This window comes from Polypterus senegalus, chromosome 2, assembly GCF_016835505.1.
Source record: "Polypterus senegalus isolate Bchr_013 chromosome 2, ASM1683550v1, whole genome shotgun sequence".
Classification (NCBI taxonomy): domain Eukaryota; kingdom Metazoa; phylum Chordata; class Cladistia; order Polypteriformes; family Polypteridae; genus Polypterus; species Polypterus senegalus.
In genome coordinates, this window is record NC_053155.1 from 215,374,988 (window position 1) to 215,398,967 (window position 23,980).

The 23,980-nt window shown below is 36.7% G+C and overlaps 1 protein-coding gene across 1 annotated transcript in view; it reads right to left on the minus strand.

The window, feature by feature from the left end:
- The window catches only part of LOC120524456 (N-alpha-acetyltransferase 16, NatA auxiliary subunit-like), a 122,059-nt gene that overhangs the window by 23,599 nt on the left and 74,480 nt on the right, over positions 1-23,980 (minus strand). Inside the window, exons 14-15 of the mRNA XM_039746309.1 lie at positions 20,068-20,281; positions 11,322-11,515 (exon numbers count right to left, since the gene is read on the minus strand). Coding sequence (XP_039602243.1) covers positions 11,322-11,515; positions 20,068-20,281 — 408 coding nt within the window. The remainder of the gene's footprint in view (positions 1-11,321; positions 11,516-20,067; positions 20,282-23,980) is intronic.

Below are 23,980 nucleotides of genomic sequence, written 5' to 3' on the forward strand. Positions count from 1 at the left end.
AGGGGAACGCATCTAACACCGCAAAGATAATTACAAAGTTTATAACTGATCACAACTTATCAGACCCTGGAGGTTTTAAACCCAAATTCAAGAACATATTCTTTCTACTCACCAGTACATCATTGCTACTCAAGGATTGATTACTTCTTTATAGACAATAACTTCTTGCCTATGATTAAATCTTGCAAATACGATGCTATTGTTATTTCTGACCATGCACCTATGATCTTGGAGCTAAAGTTACTAAGCTCCATACACTCACCCCGTAGATGGCGTCTCAACCCGCTTCTATTAGTAGATGAGAACTGTACAGAATTTATATCCAAACAAATCAAATTCTTTCTAGAGACAAATACATCCTCAGAGATCTCTGCAGGAATACTCTGGGAAACTCTTAAGGCCTTCTTAAGAGGACAGATTATCTCATATCTTTCCCACAAAAATAAATTAGAAACCAAGAAAGTAGCAGAGATAAAAAGCGAAATTACTAGAATAGATGAAGAACATGCCAGACTACCAAGCGAGACTCTACATAGGAAAAGGCAGGCTCTACATTCAGAATTAAACCTCTTGACAACTAAAGAAACTGAACAACTAATTTACAAATCCAGACATCATTACTATGAACATGGAGAGAAAGCTAATAAGCTTTTAGCTCAACAAATTCACAAGCAAGAAGTGCAACGCAATCTCAGTAATCACCAACGAACGGAGATAAAATCATCGACCACAAAAATATAATGCACACTTTCAGAGACTACTATAAATCCCTATATACTACTGAGTTTAAAGAAGACAATACACAATCTAATGCATTTCTGGATACATTACAAATAGACACTTTTACTGCGGAGGAACTTGATAAACCTCTGGCATTATCAGAATTACTAAGATGCTATAAAGTCACTCCAAGGCGGGAAAGCAGCAGGCCTTGATGGCTACCCTGCAGAATTTTACAAGAAATTCTCCTCTCAGCTAGCTCCCTCCTATTAGCAACATTTACAGAAGCCAGAGATAACCAATCTCTTCCTCAAACCTTTCGCCAAGCACTAATCACTGTTTTCCAAAACAAAATAAGGACTTATTACAATGTGCATCATACAGACCAATTTCACTTCTGAATAATGACGTTAAAATACTCTCTAAAATCATAGCTAGAAGGATGGAGAAAGTGCTCCCTCGTAATATCACAAGACCAAACTGGATTTATTAGGGGCCGACACTTATCTTCAAATCTTCGACGCCTGTTTAATGTAATATACTCACCAACTAAATCAAACACCCCAGAAATATTATTATCATTGGATGCAGAAAAGCATTGACATGATTGAATGGAAATACCTTTTACTACATTGGAGAAGTTTGGGTTTGGCCCAACATTTGTGCATGGATTAAATTACTGTATACTAACCCAGAAGCTTCAGTTTGCATCAACAACATTTGCTCAGACTACTTTAAACTAGAACGTGGTACTAGACAAGGATGCCCTTGTCACCGCTACTGTTTGCAATTGCCATTGAACCACTGGCAATACATTGTCGAAATACTGATCAGATAAAGGGGATTAGCAGAGAAGGACTGGAACAGAAAATCTCATTATATGCAGATGATATGGTACTGTATATATCAGACCCAGAAAATTCTGTGCCTGCAGTCTTAGCAGCACTCACAGAATTTCAAAAGATCTCTGGTCTCAGAATTAATCTGAATAAAAGTGTACTCTTTCCAGTGAATTCTCAAGCATATAATATTAGATTAGACACCCTACCTTTTATCATTGCAGAACAGTTTAAATACCTAGGGTAAACATCACAAGTAAACATAAAGCTCTTTATCAACAAAATTTCTCTGCTTGGAAAAAATTAAACAAGACTTGCATAGATGGTCAACCCTTCATCTCACACTAGCTGGAAGAATTAACACTGTTAAGATGAATATTCTTCCTAAGCTCCTTTTTATTTCAAAACATTCCAATATACATTAATAAATCATTCTTTAAGCAATTAGATTCAATTATAACCTCATTTATTTGGAATTCAAAACATCCACGCATCCAAGGAGTGACCCTGCAAAGACAAAAGGCAGAAGGCGGCATGGCTCTACCTAAATTCCAGTTTTATTACTGGGCAGCAAATATACAGGCGATAAGAACCTGGACACAAATAGAAGAACATACACAGGCTTGGACGCAATAGAAGTAAAATCCTGCAGTACTTCTTTGTATTCCTTGCTCTGTGCTCCAATAAACACACGTTATCGGCAATATACGAATAACCCAATTGTGCTTCACTCACTTAGAATCTGGAACCAATGTAGAAAGTATTTTAAGATAGAGAAGCTTCTATCTGTGGCACCTCTGCAAGAGAACCACCTTTTTCAACCTTTGCAAACATATGCAGTTTTAATATCTGGAAAAATTTGTAATTAACTTGCTTAGAGATCTTTATATAGACAACGTCTTTGCATCCTATGAACAATTACATTCCAAATTTAACAATCCAGCTACATATTTCTTTCACGATCTTCAAATCAGGAACTTTGTTAAACAGAACCTTCCAGATTTTCCTCATCTTGCACCCTCATCCATGCTGGAAAAATATTGCTCAATCTCAAGGACTTAGACACAATCTCTACAATATATAAAATCATTTTACAATCCCTCCCTTTCAAAGATCCAAGAGGACACTGGGAAAACAATCTCTCAATGAATCTATACTAATAAAAGGCAAAGCCCTCACTGACTCACTCACTCATCACTAATTCTCCAACTTCCTGTGTAGGTAGAAGGCTGAAATTTGGCAGGCTCATTCCTTACAGCTTACTTACAAACGTTGGGCAGGTTTCATTTCAAAATTCTACGTGTAATGGTCATAACTGGAACTTATTTTTCTCCATATACTGTAATGGACGTTAGCTCGATGGCCATGGGGGGCGGAGCTGCGTGTGACATCATCACGCCTCCTACATAATCACGTTAAATGTGACCGCAGTACGAAGAAAAGAAAGAAGAGCTCCCAAACAGCACTGAAGAAAAACGCTGAATACTTTATTCGCGAGATACAAGTTTAATGAGAAGACACAAGGTATAAACGAGACTTTGGATCACTTTGTAACGGAGTTAAAATTGCTGTAGCAAGAAACTTTTAAGTGCCGGGTCTTAGCTAACATTAAATAAAGCCGTGGACATCGCAACATCACACAAGAGATATATATATATGTAGATATGTATATATACACCTGCGGTGGGTTGGCACCCTGCCCAGGATTGGTTCCTGCCTTGTGCCCTGTGTTGGTTGGGATTGGCTCCAGAAGACCCCTGTGACGCTGTATTCGGATTCAGCGGGTTAGAAAATGGATGGATGGATGGATGGATATGTATATATATGTATATATATATATTATGTATGTGTATGTGTGTATATATATATGTATGTATGTATGTATGTATGTATGTATGTGTGTGTGTGTATGTATGTGTGTGTATGTATGTATATATGTATTGTGGACTTGAACCTGGACACAGACGGACGGACATCGTTGGCTCCAACACACACTGTTTATTATCTACAATATTTACAATTTACGTGCACCACAAACCCCAGTGCCTCCAGCACTGTTTCCCCAATGTCCAGGCCTCACAGTCTCAATGCCTCTCTCCTGGCCGCCTCCAGTCGTCTCTCCAGCTCCATCTCTCTTCCACCCAACTTCCGCTATCGACTGAAGGGAGGCGGCCCCTTAAATAGGAACCCAGATGGGCTCCAGCTGCTTCCCGGCACTCCTCCATAGACCCGCCCCAGTGTGGCGGAAGTGCCGGCTGTGTCGTCTTCCCCCCAGCACTTCCTGGTATACATAGATATGTGTATATGTATATATGTGTGTGTGTGTATATATATATACTAGCAAAATACCCACGCTTCGCAGCGGAGAAGTAGTGTGTTAAAGAAGCAATGAAAAGAAAAAGGAAACATTTTGAAAATAACGTAACCTGATTGTCAATGTAATTGTTTTGTCACTGTTGTGAGTGATGAGTGTTGTTGTCATATATATATATATATATATATATATATATATATATATATATATATATATATATATATATACACACATATACATACATACACACACATATATACACACAAATACATATATATATATATATATATACATACATACACACACATATATAAACATATATATACATATACATACATATCTACATATATACACACACAGCTATTTCAGATCAGTGCAATACGCTGCTTGTTAAAACGGTTGACTCCCACTCTTACGCAAGCAATAACAAATCAAATCATTCAGTTGTCTTTGCTCATATGTCATTTTAGAGCTGGACGCCTGGCATCTTTTTTTGGCCACAAGTTTGTTTCTGTTTGGTGTGAGGTTCTGTGTTGTGGAGATTCTCAGGATGGATTGCAGGTGCTCATCAGTGAGGCGACTCCTGTGTGCTGTTTTGTTAGTCTTTATCACTGAGAAGAGCTTCTCACACAGATATGTGCTCCCAAACATGCACAAGGTTCGAGCCGCATGTAGACGGACTTTTTGTTCTTCAAAGTCACCAAAGCGCCGTGCAAACTCAGTGCGCAATAACTCTAGTAAGCGGTAAGTGTTCGGCAAGGCAGCTGAAGCGCTGTATTATGGGATCTGTAGTTTATTGTGTTACCAGCGCTTCATATACCCGGGCTTTAATAACAATAATACAGTATATAAAATGATCTCGGGCCGGATATAATTACACGCTGGGCCAGATGTGGCCCGCGGCCCCTTGAGTTTGACACATATGGACTAAATAGAACTTGAAAAGATATATTTTTTCAAATGTGATCGCGCAATTCAGATAGAGTTGACGCCAAGACTACAGCCTGCATGCCTCAATGAGTCATCCTCCCTCGCTCTTACTTTTTTACCGTTCATCTAATGTATACACTGAGTATGGCTTTACCAAAACAATCATTGATGGCGAATAAAGTATCCATTATTCGAGTATGTAGAGCGGGATATATATGTATACATATATATATACCCGCGTATCGCAGCAAAGAAGTAGTGTGCTAAAAAAGGTAGAAAAAGAAAAGGGAACATTTTAAAAATAACGTAACATGACTGTCAATATACAGTATTTGTTTTGTGAGTGTTACTGAGTGTTGCTGTCATCAAGGATTTGATTATCATTATTTCTTTCAATCAGGTTCGTATTTGTAGGATGTGTTGTGTTCAAGTTACATTCCGTGTTTGTCAATCGTTGTAAAGATGACAGGTTTCATTCATCGATTCGTTTCTTACTGCATCAATAAACAGCTCGTCTTCTTCTTTATCTGAGACTTGACACACTGCATGCACGGGTTTTTTTTTTTCTGTCTTCCTTTAGCGGGACATTGACTTTTTCCACCGTGTGCTTTGTTTCCACAGTAGCTGCATTTATGAATATGCTTATCAGACGCTTCATATTTTTTGCTGCCTTTTCAATTGTGTAATTCGGTTTTGTTCAGCGCTCTTTGGAACTGTTGCTTTTTATCTGTGCACTGCGTCAGTTCACGTGAGCCACTCTGTGTACTTGCATCGAAGGTTCCCAGCTGTGCTGATGCCATCTCGTGCTATGTCCATAGCTTTATTTAATGTTACCTTAGTCCTGGCACTTAAAACTTTCTCTCGCAGTTTCGCTGAGTTTGTGTCAAACACCACCCTGACCATCTCATCTTCCTCTCCATAAGCACAGTCCTTCACCCGTGAATATTTACCCGTGGCAGTTTGCTATTGGATTGCCGCTGACGGACGGCCTTATATGGGCAGGCACTAAATTACAAACGCCAGCGGCAGCCTGTCTATGAACTTAATTTAAAGTGTAGGGTTACATCGTGCTTTGTTTCAGTAGCAGAACTCATGAATATGGTTGTATATGTCACTCGCTCGCTTCTTATTGTTTCGCTGCCTTCTCAATTATATAATGCATGTTTTCTTGAGCGCTTTTTGAGGTCTTTCTGGTTTTCTATGTACTGCGTGATTACGTGGGAGGCGTGATGATGTCACACGAAACTCCCCCCACGGCGTTGAAGCTCATCTCCATTACAGTAAATGGAGAAAAACTGCTTCCAGTTATGACCATTACGCGTAGAATTTCGATATAAAACCTGCCCAACTTTTGTAAGGAAGCTGTAAGGAATGAACCTGCCAAATTTCAGCCTTCCACCCACATGGGAAGTTGGAGAATTAGTGATGAGTCAGTGAGTGCTTTGCCTTTTATTAGTATATATATATATATATATATATATATATATATATATATATATATATATATATATATGACAGCAACACTCATAACAGTAACAAAACAATTACATTGATAATCATGTTACATTTATTTTAAAATGTTTCCTTTTCTTTTTCATAACTTCTTTAACACACTACTTCTCCGCTGCGAAGCGCGGGTATTTTACTAATATATCATAAAAGGAGTGGAAAGTAGCAATGCAGAAAATTCATTCGAGCTCCATATGCGCAAAACATATAATTATACAACTCAAAATTATATATCGAGCACATCTGTCTCGTCTAAAATGTCCAAAATGTTTCCAGGGCATGATCCAACCTGCGAACGCTGCAACCAAGTCCCAGCCTAACTGGGTCACATGTTCTGGGCCTGCACCAAATTAACATTATTCTGGACCAAAATTTTTAATTACCTATCAATCAGCCTTGGTCTCACAATCCCTCCTAACCCATTAAAAGCTGTGTTTGGGGTTCTTCCAGATGGGTTTAAAGTTGAGAAAGACAAACAAATTGTGATTGCGTTCACTACACTTTTGGCATGCAGACTTATTCTGATAAACTGGAAGAACCCAAACTCTCCTCTTTCAAGTCAGTGGGAAACCGGTGTGTTATACTATTTGAAATTGGAAAAAATCATATATTCTGTTAGAGGATCCGTACAGACTTTTTTCAAAACATGGCAGGATTTAATCAGTAATATTTTAAAATAAGCTCATAAAGCACAGAGAATTTATTAGTTTAGGTATGTTTACAAACCTTAAATTTCACACCATTTGCCTTGCTCTCTCTCTCAAGGGTAGGGATCGATTTGCCCTTAACTCAATTTTTCTTTTTGTAAAAACTTGATTGATTTGTATGGATTGCCATAAAATTAATAAAAATATAATAATAATAAAAAAAATTGCATCTTTAATTTACAGTTTGCTGTGTAGCAAGTGGTAACGAATAATTATGAAGTCACCATAATTTGCTCTCCATATAGTTATAGTACATATACTCTCCACATTTGTCCTTTACAAATACCCTAGGAAAGCAAAAGAGGATAACTGTGAGCTATGCAGAGGGCATAGGGCCTCGCCCTTTAAGGAAAGCACGGACAAAATGGGGCATGTAGACCTGAGGCCACCATAGGGAGTTATGGATGAAAGGAAATGGGACTTTCTGGGGGCATCTATTGGCCCAGGAAAACAAATTTTGTAGGTTGAAATGGAGGTGAGAGAGGAGAAGACTGGACTGAGTGTATTATTACATCATATTATGCCCTTATTTTATGATAATACAGTGATCCCTCGCTATATCACGCTTCGATTTTCACGGCTTCACTCCATTGCGGATTTTAAATGCAAGCATATCTACATATATATCACGGATTTTTCACTGGTTCGCGGAATTCTGCAGGCAATGGGTCTTTTAATTTATGGTACATGCTTCCTCAGTTTATTTGCCCAGTTGATTTCATACAAGAGACGCTAATGGCAGATGGCTGAGAAGCTACCCAATCAGAGCACATATTACATATTAAATAAAACTCCTCAATGATATAAGATATGCTTCCCGCGCGGTGCTTTACACACTAAAAAGCTCTAACAGCCTGTATTGATTTTTGACTGTTTGCTTTTCTCTGTCTCTTTCACTCTCTCTGACATTCTCTGCTCCTGACGGAGGGGGTGTGAGCAGAGGGGCTGTTTGCTTAGAAGATACGGACACTCCTCTAAAAACTGCTGAAAGACTACCTTCACATTGATCCCTTCATTGCGCCCGCTTTATCGCGGTGCATTGCATATATAAAAGCCCAACAGCTCTATTGATTTTTGATTGTTTACTTTTCTTTCTCTCTCTCTCTCTCTGACATTCTCTGCTACGAGCACTCCTTTGAAGAGGAAGATATGTTTGCACTCTTTTAATTGTGAGAAAGAACTGTCATTTCTGTCATGTCATGGAGCACAGTTTAAACTTTTGACTTAAGGGTATTAGTTCATGTCTAGAGGGCTCTAATAATGTTAAAAAACGTATTTAGAAGGTCGTAAACAGGTTTTCAATGCTCTAACTGCGAAAATGTTAGATTTATAAATAAAGAATCCTACTTCGTGGAAATTCATTTATCAGTCTGGAGCGGATTAACCACGATAAACAAGGGTTTACTATATAACTGTGCGGAGAATATTTATAAACAGTGTGGGAGAGTTTCTAAGGGCTTAAAATATATAAAAATAACCATACAAACATATGGTTTCTACTTCGCGGATTTTCACCCCGCGATCGAGGAGGGATTACTGTACACCCATTATTTTTGGACAAAGATTTTTCTTTTGAACATTTTATTCTGGGCAGAGGCGGTACTCGGCTTGTTTCAGAAATAAACATATAAAATGAGGCTAGACAGGATAAATATCAAAAACGCAGCAGCAGGAAGACAATAAACAAGTACTGTACTGTATACTTTTACAACTGTTTGAATTTGTGCAACAAAATTCTCTAATGGGCTATAAGCTACAGAGCTCACGTCTAGCTGAAAACATAACCACATTTAATTCAGAATTAAAATTAAAAAAAAAAAAAAAAAAAAAAGTTATAAAATAGTCACCATGCCTTACAAGCACAAAATACTGGATAGAAACAAGATACAGCACAGGTTAGCAGAAGCGGACTCAAATTCACAAACAAGATACCCGGACTACTGCTGTGCTGTGGGTAACCTACCACTTTCAAATTCAAAGTGAAAATAGACTTTTCTTTCAATATCATTCTATTCCCTGTGTTTACATTAGCTGCTTTCAAATGACAATTAAACAAGAAAAAATAAAAAGCTAAGCTTTTTTTCCCTCTAGTGTGGAACTCCTTTTGCCACTGTTAGATATATGTGCTAGGGCTTGACTTCATCAGATACTAAAGATCACAGTCTCACAAAATATGCATCCCTTAATGGATGTAGTCAGTACATACTGACATACTTATTTCAAATATGCAATCAAAATAATAACATGCTGCTTTGCTGTCACACTGGTGCTTTGTTACTAATAATGGAGCTGTTCATGTTTTATACTGTAGATAGCTCAGAATTGCCAAACTTAAAGTATGTGAACTGAACACCAATTTGAGAATTTGTCAGTCCAATTTTATACTAACTACATGTGCTTACCCCATTTCACTGACGGCAATTTCTTTTCTGTCAGTTATTTTTTAACTCAATTTGTGTAGCAGATCAGCAAGATTAAGTATAGATATAATGCACAAAACCTGTTGGCTAAAGACTGGTATTTCCTGCTATTGGCTAGGAGAAACCCCAAGAGGAAGAACATAATGCATTTGTTAAAACTGTTCTATAAAAATGATGCATTATAGTTTTTTAGAAACCAGTCTTGATGTTGTCCAAGGATTCCTTCTCAAATTTCAGCAAGACCATATTAATTCCAGTAGTGAAAACACTTCATGAGCTTTCAGATAAGTATAGATTTTAAATTCTCCTTCTAAATATTTATTAGGCTATAAATATTTTTAACCCTTCATTTTACAGAAAGTTTTAGTGTCTAAGCTCATGGGCACATTTTGCTATCTCAAGATTTATGCCTTATTTAGATTCCATGAATAATAGTAGTGCAACTTACCAATATTAAAGTAGTAAAGTTACTGTTTTTATTTTACTGGTGCTAAGATTTTTTTTTTTTAATTCTCTGTCACTTCTCACAATCAAAGGTGACATTTGGCCTATCTTGGAGTAAATGAATTGTCAAATATGACAGACAATGTATTTTCAGACATCTTCTGTTCAAATTGTCATTGTCTGAAAAATTATCCTTTTTAGAATGTACCTGACCTACAGCAGGACAGCTGAAATATAAACTTGAAACCATACTGAATATGATATACGCAGATAGGTTATAAATATGAGCATATATTTTGCGTTTATGTTGAACTTCTTTTTTGATATTACATTTGTAAATTACAAGTGACATGCTGGGCTCATAAGTGGAAGTGTGCATAAAAAGAACAAACTGAACAGAACTGAATTTTAGACCATAATGGTTTTGATTAGTATGATTTGAACATAGTCAGTCTTTCTTTAATATTTGCTATTTGCTTTAAGAGCTACAATGTTTATTTAATTTTTGGTAAATGCATAGATGTTACATTATAGTACTGATGTGGTTATTACTTCCATCTTAGTAGAATCAAAGTTAATATGCTTATTTGAATGTACATTATTATCCTTAACTGATTTCTTTGGACTAAACAGTTAACTTTTTTTCATGCTCTGTTAATAACTAAAAATTATCTGGTGTATCCACAGCCAATGAAACTGCACTAAAAAAGCAATGAATATGATAGATGTTGATGTGAAATGAATGCATAATTGATTTCTTTTGTAGCTGTGAATGAAGACATACAGCTTTTTATACATTTTTCAATCTCCTATTAAACATACATTACATGTTTCCTTTTGCAATTGTATGAAAAATATTTTCTGATCTGTAGTTATTTATTTTTTTACATTATTTTTTACATTTATTTAGTGCTTTCAGAATATCAATGAAATTTAAGTTGTTTTGTAGTATCTTTTACAACTATTTGTTCAGGACTGTGTACCATATTTTATATATTGTTTACATATTACAGTACATGTTTTACTAAAAGTGATTGCTCAAATTTCAACATCTACTATTTGAATTCCCCTAGACAACTAATGTCTACTTCTCTTTTGCTTTTATTAAAATTCTAAAACTGACAAAATGATTTTCCTGTTTTGTTTACTAAGCTATACAGGTAATAGTTTTATATTTGTTTTAGAATATTTTTGTGAATCTGCTACTCACTTACATGCTCATGAATGACTATGTTGCACATTTTATGAAAAACTAATTAAAAGCATGATACCATGATAAATAAAATACAAGCTGGGAAAGTATAATACATTTTTTTCATCTTTGATCTTATGTTATTCTCAAAACTTTTCTTTTATTTCAGTTAGGTAAAAGATGCATATTTCTAAGTGTCAGCATCTCAAAACATTTATATTTAAAAAACATAATGAGAACATTTACCCTTTCCAGTTTCTCTGGGACAAGCTCCTCTTTAGGACCACTGGTCTCTTCTTCCTCCTCATCTCTCTTTTTTTTCAGGTATTTCTGTTGTCTCTCCCGTTCTGCATGTTTTCGTTCTTCTTCCAATTTTGCTTTCTTCTGAGCACGTCTTTGCTTACTCAACATCTTCTTCAGTTCCTTAGCAGACATGTTTCCTGAAAATTTACAAATATTAGTTTCCATGAGAATAAGAAACACAGGATTACTTTATTAAAACATGTACATAAATATGCTGTACAATATTTACTGTATATTCACACAAATATTTTTTCAATATTTTTATAAGCAATTCTCATAAATGCATTTGAGCCTGCCATCTTAATAGCTAATAGTCAAGAGACAATAGAAATATTTACATAATAACATGTTTTTAAATTTCAAACATTTCAAATATTTGAAACAATTTAACAATTTCAAACAGGAAAGCTAATTAACATAAACATAAAGTGTCAGTTTATAATAATGACAATGTAATTAACCAAAAATAATAGTTCTAGCTTTGCCTGAAACCAAAAAGGAAAATGTTTGCAGTTCATATTGTAGAATGACACACAGTCTGCCCATTATACTTTCAGGACTGGAAAAAAATGCACTAAAGGCATCTCTGTTCATTATGCTTATTTTAGGAGAGTTGACCTTGAAATGGTTATACATATAAATAGGATGCCCACTAGATGGCTGACAAACGACAAAAACAAAGTTTCTCCACATTATCTTTTCTGTTTTGTATAAAGACATTCCAACTCTTTAAAATGAGACATCATACTAAGTCATTATTATAGAGGGCTGCTCATGAAGTACAAGGAATATACACATAGTTTCTAAAGCAATGATTTCAAATTAAGCGCCTTCAGCCAGAAATAGAAACGCTTCTCATGTTTCAGTGGTAGGTGAACAGCAAAAGGTACTCTGATCGGCATAATACCTTGTGCTTGATTCATTCCTGGTTCAAGATTTTGTATTTATGTACTGCCTGCACAAAGTACTCCTGACTAAGAAGGCTGAAACTGAAAATATGTACACATTTTCCAAAAAAACAAAAAACGAAATTGAGGCACCCAATTTGCTACAAGGAATGGATAGAAAAATGACAATAGACAATTAAGCACTATGGCAAAAATATACATTTTAAAATCTCTGCAAAGATGTTAATTTCACACTCCCTGAATGAAGACTGGGAGAACAAAAATAAAAGATACAGCTAATAAAACTATGAGATCAATTACAGGGACACTTACTCAGGGTATCCTCACACTAGCCATGTTTGTTCCATACTGGGCCTGAGGACGATTGTCTCTTCTTTCAAATGGGACAGGACACAGTACGGTTGGCCCAGCATGGAATAATCATATAAGTCAAACAGACAAAACTTGGGGGGTTACATGCCCATGCTTGGGCAGAGAAAAAACTGCTAGTTTGAATACACCCTCACTGATTGTGAATGAGTTCATAACAAACTGTAGATTCTAATTTGGACCCATGACAGTATGGTGGTTTGAGTGAGTGGCCCTTTTTCACATATGACCTCTGATTGAACATAGTATACATTTTACACATTGCATAATTTCTGCCTTTATTAATCTGATACATCTAGGCATGAAATAAAGCATCAAAATAGTTAAGAATTTAGAAAAACAACATTGAAATGTAAACTGTAGTACCATATGTAAATATTACACTACAGTAATGGACTTCAGTATGTGTCTTAAGATAATGCTGAAAACTTGAAAAAGGGAAGATGACCACAATGGCTAGGCCCAATGAATTCTAAGTTTGTTGGTTTCTAAAGTTAACCGATTCAGAAGTTTACTTTTTCCAGCAATACTGTTTACCAAAAAATATTCTTCTCCTCTATGAAGAGACTTTATCTTCTGTTAGGGTGATTTGTTACATTTTACCCAAAGTTTATAAATCTTCTAATGACTGCTAATTAAAATTATACTGTATGTGTACATACAAAAACGAATAAGTCTGGTGAACACTTTGGAATTACCTAGCTTTCTATTCTGCTCAAAAAAATGAAAGGAATACTTTTTAATCAGAGTATAGCATCAAGTCAGTGAAACTTCTGGGATATTGATCTGGTCAGTTAAGTAGCAGAGGGGGTTGTAAATCAGTTTCAGTTGCTTTGGTGTTAATGAAATTAAAAACAGGTGCACTAGAGGGGCAACAATGAGACAACCCCCAAAACAGACATGGTCTAACAGGTGGAGGCCACTGACATTTTTCCCACCTCATTTTTCCCGACTGCTTTTTCACTAGTTTTGCTTTTGGCGGCGGTCAGTGTTACTACTGGTAGCATGAGGTGATACCTGCCCCCTACAGAGGTTGCACAGGTAGGCCAGCTTTTCCAGGATGGCACATCAATACATGCCATTACCAAAAGGTTTGCTGTGTCTCACAGCATAGTCTCAAGGGCATGGAGGAGATTCCAGGAGACAGACAGTTACTCTAGGAGAGCTGGACAGGGCCATAGAAGGTCCTTAACCCAGCAGCAGGACAGGTATCTGCTCCTTTGGGCAAGGAGGAACAGGGTAAGCACTGCCAGAGCCCTATAAAATGACTTCCAGCAGGCCACTGGTGTGAATGTCTCTGACCAAACAATCAGAAACAGACTTCATGAGGGTGGCCTGAGGGCCCAACGTTCTCTAGTGGCACCTGTGCTCACTGCCCGGCACAGTGAAGCTCGACTGGCATTTGCCATAAAATGCGAGAATTGGCAGGTCCACCACTGCTACCCTGTGCTTTTCAAAGATGACAGCAGGTTCACCATGAGCACATGTGACAGATGTGAATGGGTCAGGAGAAGCCATGGAGACCGTTATGCAGCCTGTAACATCGTTCATTACTGGTTTGGTGGTGGGTCTGTGATGGTCTGGGGAGGCATTTGCATGGAGGGAAGTGCATACCTCTACAGCTAGATAATGGCACCTTGACTGCCATTAGGTATCAGGATGAAATCCTTGGACCCATTGTCAGACCCTATGCTGGTACAGTGGGTCCCAGGTTCCTCCTGGTGCACAACAATGCCCGGCCTCATATGGCAAGAGTATGCAGACGGTTCCTGGAGTATGAAGGAGTTGATACCATTGACTGGCCCCCATGCTCGCCTAACATAAATCCAATAGAACACCTGTGTGAGATGATGTTTTGGTTCATTTGATGCCGCCAAGTTGTGCCTCAGACTGTTCAGGAGCTCAGTGATGCCCTGGTCCAGATCTGGGAGGAGATCCCACAGGACACCATCTGTCGTATCATAAGGAGAATGCCCCAAAGTTGTCAGGCATGCATACAAGTATGTTGGGGCCATAAAAACTACTGAGTATGATTTTGAATTGCTACAATGAAATTTCGGCAAAATTGACTAGCCTGCTGCATCATTTTTTCACTTTGATTTTCAGGGTGTCTTTGAATATAGCTCTCTGTGGGATAATAATTTTCATTTCCATCAAATGATGTGGCATCCTTTCGTTCCTAACACGTTATCCAGTCCATATCAGTACAGATATCAAGCATGATTTTGATGTGTTTTCAAATTTTTCCTTTAATTTTTTGAGTAGTTTATATTAATTAAAAAAAAATATAGCCTTGTGTTCAACTAAATCACAATAATAGACAAACTGTTTGCAGGGGTGCGGAAATCCAACGCCCGACTTGTCCGACATGGGTAAATTAACTGTCGGACAAGCGTGCTTTTCTGGTTTCAGTTGTCCGCGGACAAGTGCAATTTTCTGGAGAAAAAAAAATTATATGTGCTGTGCAGGGCACATTTTTACCACTACTTTCAAATTTTAAACATTTGGTTACATACTTCGTGCGGAAACAGTCTACTTAGGCATGTTCTTCATGTCTCAAATTGGTATTCAATATTGTTTACAAAATGACGGCTGATTTTTCAAAGGGGAATCACTCTTGTGGTCTTACAGAAGTATGTTACCCTACTATTTACACGCGTGGAGATGCGGTCATTTTCTTCATGCCGACATTACGATGTAATTTGATGATTTTTTTCATTATAATCGATAACTTTTATATATTATTGATACAATTCATTTTTTCTACATAAAAATGCGGTCATTTCACCATTAATGCAATTGTTTTCGCCACATAAAGCTTGTTAGGCAGTTAATCTTTCATGAAATTCGCGATTTCGCGTAGGTTGTGATATATTGAGGAGTTAAGAAATTTATTGCGTGACATCAATTTTGATGAGCTGTCTATAGATAATTTTTGATTAGAGAATTTTTTATATAAAACAAAATAAAGAAGAAAACATTCTAACAGTTTCCAAATGTTATGAAATATCAATAAAAATCTTCACTTAGACGCGATTATTTTTTTCCCCCGACAACATTGGTAATATTTATTTCTTTGGAAATGTACCATCTTGCGGAATTTCGAATACGTCATTAGGAATTATATGCGTAGCCCATAATGCACTGCGGTAAGCACGTTGTTCTCGCTATATGCATGCTGTTGAAACTGAAACAAGTTGCATCGCGGATGAGAAATGGATAACTTATTGATTATAACTGGCACAACAGGCCCTGAAAAACCTACGGAAGCGTATTAAGGCCATGGTGAAAAAAATACAGACTCAGTGAAGACAAAAAAATGTAAATGTCGAGATTAAAGTCACATGTTGACTATATTCTCGACATTTACATCAGGATTAAAGTCGACATTTCCACTTTATTCTCGTAGTTTATTTTGTCCGTAGAATGTCGCAAACTAAATTTCATCTTAAAATGAATGTTTCATTTACTAGATTTTCTCAAACCCCGTCATAAATTAATGTAGCACATTAAATGCTTTATATTACGTGTTCCCCGGCCCAGTTGTTAATCACTGCGCGCTTCTTAAACTGACTTCCTCTTGCACTGAGGAAGCGCCGGCAGCAATCGCCGCACATTGACTTCATGATATTCCTGCTCAATGAACATTCAGAATACTAAGATAAATACTTGATATCTTTTTCACGATGAAATGTATTAAAGCATGTATTAGACAGGGGTGGCGGGGCGGCACGGTGGCGTGGCTGTAGTGCTGCTCCCTTGCATTAAGGGGTCCTCAGGTCTACTTTCTGTGTAGAAAAGTTTATGGCAGGTGTGACGAGGCTCCAAAAAACTGGATATTTGAATAGGTAACGCACAGGTTTAACTGAAATATTGTGTAAATGTTGGGTTCGTGATCTGGAGGTCGGAGAAACGAACGCAGAATTCAATGGTTGTTTTTCTGAGCAGGCTTTCTTTATTGCATGTTTGCTGTGTCTATCTTACGTACTAAACCCCCAGTTCCTATCCTTTGCCTTTCTCCATATAACCAATCACCACACGATAAATTAAAACTAGTTATAAACCTAGACCTCAGAGTTTTCAGAACTTTAAAAAAAAAAATTTCGTTATACATGTTTAATTATGCCATCCATTCAGAGGTCTAAGCTTATAACTAGTTTTAATTTAACAAATACGTTTATCGTGTGGTGATTGGTTATGTGCAGAAAGAAAAAGGATAGGAACTGGGGGTTTAATACGTCAGATAGAGACAGGAGTCTAAAAGTAAGAAAAATGCTGGTTCAATTGAAAAAGCGTTTTCTAAAGCTGAACGCTTGGAGGTTGAGCGTTATGCTAGGCTGTTCAACACTGCTTCTTTAGGAGAGTTTGCCCCACGATCAGCTGTGGAATTTTGGCTGTCACCTGGCAACAGGCACATCACTCATAAAAAACCTGAAAAGTCATCAGCATCCACTTCTGCAGGACCATCAGTAAAGGAATCATGCAGTTCAGCTCAAGCAGAAATGAACAGCATTCAGCCCATGCTGTCTGAGATAGTAAAGATTCTTGGGGGAGAAGATGTTGCAAGACAAAAGCTGAAGAACATGAAAATGAATCAGGACAGTCTTCTGTTATGCAACTGTAATATATGAAAAAAGAACTAGTGTAGCTATAATGAAGGCATTGTTTATTAGCCAGTTAAAATAAAGGAATCTTTTATATAACGTTCTAGAGCAAGGTGGCAAAATACTACTCCCTGAAAGAACTTTTTTCAGTTTTAAAATGGAAGGCAGTTTTGATATCAATAAAAGAGATCAGAAAAAATAAACTATTTTTCACTTTTGTTATTTGTTTATGGGCAAGTGAATTTAACTGGCGGACAAGTGGATTTCTAAGTTTACTTGTCCGTGGACAAGTAGAAACAAATTTGATTTCCACACCCCTGTGACAAACACAATCTGATTAAGTTAATATTATACAGACATTTGCACTTTCTCTTGTCAGTACTGAAGATATTGTATAAACACTCACAGTCCAGGCTGGAAAATCTATGTGAACCCTTATAATAACTTGTAGGAACTTCTTAAGCAGCCACAACCTCCACCAATTACTCATCACATTTGCACAAAAGTTAGGAGGACCTTACAAAACTGCTTTGATTCACTGATATTTCTGCCATTCCTTTCATGAATAGATGTCTTTAGATCACACTACACTATCTCATTTGGACGAAGGTCTGGGTTGGAGATTATGGAACAGAACATTTTCTTCCATATAAGCTCTTCTTTTATTAATTTACTCTGGTGCTTTGATTCCTTTGATGGCCTTGTTGCATCACCCATCTTCTTTTAAGCATTCTTCTCTAAAATGTCTTGATAGAATTTAGCGCTCACTGTTCTATCTCTGATAGTAAGCTGTAGAGGCCATGAGGTAGAAAAGCAGCACAAATCCATAAAGCTGCCTTCATCACGCTTCACTTATGGGTTGAAGTTTGGAGTTGGCGTTCAGTGCTTTTTTCCTCAAAAAAAGGAAAAAATGCAGAACATCTCATATTAGACCCTGTCACAGGGCAGGTAGAGCCTATCCCAGCAATCACAGGGCTCAAGTCAGGAACAACACCTAGACACGGCACCACCCCATAACTGGACAAACATACTCACACACACTTACTTGAACCAATTTAGCAATACCAATTCACCTAACCTGCAAGGCTATGGACTGTGGGAGAAAACCGGACCACTCAGAAGAAACCTATTTGGACATGAAGAGGATATGTTAACTCCACACAGGGAACACCAGGGATGCGAATACTGGTCTCCTTAATGTGAGGTAACAGTGCACTGACCAATCATGCCACCCAAAAAAAACTCTGTTTTTAAAATTTTAAGTATCATTAATAATAAATCACCTGAAGAGCAGAATTACTCAAAGATGGCTGATGAGATGAGATGCAACCATTCTTAATAAAAAGTAATACTAAAGCCTTACTATGTTTATTAATATGTTACAAATACAGTAATACCTCGCTATATCGCGCTTCGACTTTCGCGGTTTCACTCTATCGCGGATTTTAAATGTAAGCACATCTAAATATATATCACAGATTTTCCGCTGGTTCGCGGATTTCTGCAGACAGTGGGTCTTTTAATTTATGCTACACGCTTCCTCAGTTTGTTTGCCCTGTTGATTTCATACAAGGGACGCTATTGGCGGATGGCTTAGAAGCTACCCAATCAGAGCATGTATTACATATTAACTAAAACTCCTCATTGCTATAAGATATGCATCCCGCGCGGAGCTTGATTGTTTGCTTGTCTCTGCCTCTCTCTCACCCTCTCTGACATTCTCTGCGCCTGATGGAGGGGCTGTTTGCACAGAGGCTGTTTGTCTAAAAAAATGCCGCTTTATTGCGGTGCTCGGCATATTTAAAAGCACACGTATTGATTTTTTGATTGTTGCTTTAATCTCGCTCTCTCTCTCTGGCGTTCTCTCGCCTGGCGGAGGAGATGTGAGCAGAGGGCTGTTTGCACAGGGGCTGTTTGCTTAGAAGATACTAACGCTCCTCTAAAAAATGCCGCGGCAAACTTAAAAGCACAAGTATTGATTTTTGATTGTTTGCTTTTCTTTGCGAGCGCTCTCTCTCTCTCTCCCTCTGAAATTCTCTGCTCCTGAAGAGAAGAAGATCTATTTGCATTCTTTTAATTGTGAGAAAGAACTGTCATCTCTGTAATGCCACTGTTTTGTCGCTTGGTTAATGTGTGCTGAAATTTTGTATGTGCAGTGACAATTTTTTGTAAACGTATTGTTAGCTCATGTCTATTTGTTGTATTTCGTTTGTGGTTATCGTTCAGTCTATGTCTTTTGTTATTTGAGGCACAGTTTCACACTCCCTTCAGATCACATTTTTCCCATCATTAATCAGTCCAGCGTAGTTGGCAGATACTTCCCTATCCCTCAGGGACAATTAAATCACCACTGCACCATTATAACCCACTCAAAACTAGTTCAGTTCCTACTTTCCCTTTGACTTCAATGCCTTTCGCAAAGTTCCAGAACATGCAAGTGATTTTGCCAAACTTATGGCAAAGAGAACTCCATGGTGTTCATTCACCACTTGTTACAAACTGACACATTATAAAAGCACAAACTTTGCACTTACAGAGCTAGAAATCAGGATGTTCTAATATATACTGCTTTGTTTATACATTTAAAATACACTGGCGTGTATCTAAATTTTAACTTCTGTGCACTACAACATATTACCCTAAATTTCCGCAGTTTCATAGTTAAAGACTACACTATACTGTATACATTAATGATAGAGTGAAATATATACCTTCTTATAAATTACATTATGAAACACTATTTTCTGTTCAATACATATAAATGAAAAATCCACAGTTCTCCAGGGCGATTTATGCAGAAACAAGTACCTGAATTTACTTCCTGCTCTTTGTTGTCAATGGCAAGAGGATTATCATGAAGTTTCAGATAGATTTCGATGGCACACTTCGCAGCTTTGAAATAAAATGTATGTCTCCTCAGTGCATCCTCCAACTTCAGAAGGTCTACATATGCACGCAGTGTCATTTTGCGCATGCAGTATGTGTGAAAATCAAACTGGTCATCTGTAATTTCTAAAAAATGCTGCAAAGAAAAAAATACATCTTTTTTTTTAAATTTTATTGTAATCATTCCTTACAGATAGATCAATTTTTACAAAAATAGGATTGAAAACAAATCAACCCCCCAAATAAAATACCCCTTAACTGCATGTTGCCAAAATACCTCCACATTTTGACTACATTACATTTATGTCGTGGTCATCATTGTTAATTTGACAAGACAGAAATACACAGAACTAGCTCATTGTTTCAAGTAGATACTTATATAGCTCCATTTTAAAATGGTGACTGTATTTATTTACTCTGTGGTTGAATTATTAAGTGTAACTGAAAAATATACACTTCACAAAATAACATTCTATTTCTTAAATATATTAGAGACAAAAACTTAAAATATTATTTTTCCATGTCATAGTATTTTATTTTTGCCAACAATTTAAGCATCTTCAGATATTTTAAGTAAAGCATACAAACAAATCCCTTATTATTGTAAATTTAGTTGTTACGTTGCTATCTTTAGCAATCATATCCAATTGTTTCTTTAGTTCTATTTACAAAGCTTGCCCATTAAAAAGCAGAGTCAGGAACATGGCTGAAGTGAGATTAAGGCCTCTAAAAGAGCCACCAAATTGGACCAGGACCTTCACTGACCTGCCAGAAATAGCCCTACTTCCAACCAGGCAGCCCCAACAATTACAACTAGCAGGCTTCAGCTTGACTAGGCCCAACAAATGGGGAAATTGGTTAAACACTTCAACATATACTCACTGTTCCAAAATTTCACACAAGAGGAAAAAGCCCAGCAAATGTCTAGTTTATGATCTAAAGGTAACAAGAATGCTTTATAGCATTTTTTCTGTATACTTTATATAGAAAATACAGCATAAATTCTAGTTACCATATATATATAAAAGTCAAATGTTTAATTTTTCTACTTTTTTCATATGCATAATCCTAAAATAAAACTTCATTATATTCTTTTAACTCAAAGTTGTACATATGATTTTTCAGAGGTATTTTATGTCAAAATTTTGTTATAATTTAGAAATGTAATTTAAGTGTTTCTGCACAACATGTTTTTTTTTTTAATAACCTGCCAACTTCCTGGTTGATATTTCTTTGTAAGATAAGGTGAATGACTCCAAAACTTCAAAGCCTTTATAGAATTATGTGTTTTCTCATGTTTGTTATTTCTATATTTCTGCACATTTTGCTAAATGTTAAAAATAAATTAAGAATAGCATACTAATACAAGATTAGGTCAGATTAAAAAACAATTCAATAAAAAATAAAATGATTTATTTAACTTTGCCTTGCTCAACTAATTGGTGCTTTAAAAAATTAAAACATCGTTCAACAAAAACAAAAAAAAAATGCATTTTCAACTTCCCCATCTTAAGGACATGCTTATAGCTTTTTAAGGAAAAGACTGTATCTTGAAGTAGGCCTTAGACAGAAATAAAGACTGCCTGGTCTAGACAAAGTCAAACATTGCATGTATGGGCAAAAAGTTTTTATACTTGTGTTCTTTCACTTTTATCACCCTAGGCCTTAAATTCCATGCATAACAGACTTAAGCGCTCAGCACAACAATTTTTCCTGACTATCATTTTGGGGTTATACAATATGTAGGAAAAAAATTTTGTTTACTGATAAAAGTTCTAAAATCCTAATTGTTTTAACCTTGTTAATAGGTATACCAACCTATACTTTACCCCATAGAATCTAATTGTCCAAATATGAATTAGAAGGAGGTCTGATGAGATCATCATCAAGAATGACTGAAGTTACACTTTAGTGCCAATTTGCAGGAGTTCATTTTGTTGCAGTTTAAAGAGTTCTGCTCTATCCAGGTTTTAATTTCACGGAGGCAAGTTGTGAGCCGAGAAAGCTCTGATGAAGTTTCTCAACCATGCATAAAACTATTACCCCTGTCCAAAGCTATGAATAATATGGCCGAGGGAAAGCATATAGATATATAAGAGCAGAGGGCCAAGGGACAGAGCCCTGAGGCCCCGAGGAATTCCATATATGACTGGCTCTGAGCTGGATCTGCTGTTGCCAAGTCTAACAAATTCTTCAGCCAGATAGGACTTAAACCACTGGAGGGCAGTGCCACAGACACCCAGAATGTTCTCCATTCTGGACAGTAGAATGTCATGTCTAACAGTGTCAAATGTTGCACTAAGATCTAACAAAATGAATATGACTGCTTGTCCAGAGTCTGCTGTCATAAGCAAACCATTAGTTACCCAAAGCAGAGCAATTTCACAGCTATGCTGTGCCCTGAAACAAAACTGAAAGGATTCCATCAATTTATTAGACGTTAAGCAATTGGTGAGTTGGGAGGCTACAACACACTCAAGAACTTTTGACAGAAAAGGTAAGTGAGAAATAGGCCGAAAATTGTCAAGATTACCAGCATCAAGACCAGACTTTAACAGTGAAATTACAGAAGTGATTTTAAAAGAGGCTGGCACAAAGCCAGGGATATATTTATTATTGTTGTAACAGTTTAAGAAGTGTGGTGGAGATGGCGTCCAGTGCACAAGTAGTCGGCCTCATCTTACAAAGCAGGTCATTAACAAATGCAGATGTGACTTGTGAGAATTTAGAAAAGGTGCTGATGGAGTGAGAAGACAATGAAAGATATAAACAGATGATGGGTTAGTTAGTTGAATTATTTAGATCTTTAATTTTATTACAGAAAAAGTGGAAGAATTGCTGTCAGACTTCAGTAGAGGAGGTAATTGGGCCAGATGCAGATTGAAGTAGTTTATTAAACACACAGAACAAAACATTTGGATTATCATGGCTACTTTCTATTATTCTGCCATAACAGTCGGAGAACTAGTCTTTACATGACATTCTCTCAAGGAATCAGCAAGCTGCTTTCATAGACCGTAATTCTGAATTGTACCATGGAGATGAATGCTTAAAAGGAATCTCCTTAAGCTTTAAATAAACTATTTTGTCTAGTGCTGAATGAAGGGCTGAATTAAAATAGTCAAAAAGTCTATCTAGTGTTTATAGAATTGGGGGAGACAGAAAAATATCAGAAATTGATCTGGCAAATATAGAGCATTTTATATAATGTGTAGAAGTAGGCACATTTGTTCCTTCATAATATTTTAGCAATATGATTTGAAAACAACTACTTTTTATGTTATAATATAGGCAGCCAGATCCACAACAGTAGCATTGACTTTGGCCAATCATTGGTCAATACAAAAGGAAAAGAAAAAATCCACTAGGACTGCACAAGCTAATAACAAGCACAAACAATATTGCTTAATATGGCAGTACACCTAAAAAAAAAAACAAGTACTACATTATATTCTATCAATCAGTCCTGAAAGTTAATTTTAAGCCTTACAAATCAAAATATTACTTTTTAGCATCGAAGTTCTAGAGCTGCTATTGACACAATAACACCCAGGGTTGAACATGCAACAATAAATACATTTAATTACAATAACATAAATATAATAAATAGAGAAAACAGAAACCCAATGCACATCATTGGCAACTGGACAACTTCTTTTCTAACAGAGGCCTCAGAAAGTTTTTTTTTTAATTATACCTCTACTACATGTATGTGGGGGATGGACTAAGTAAAGAAAGCTGATAGATCATATTTGGGTCTTGTATATACTGACATTGTGTCACAAAAAACGATATTAGCCAAGTAAAGAGACAATTTCCAACAGTGGAAGGAATC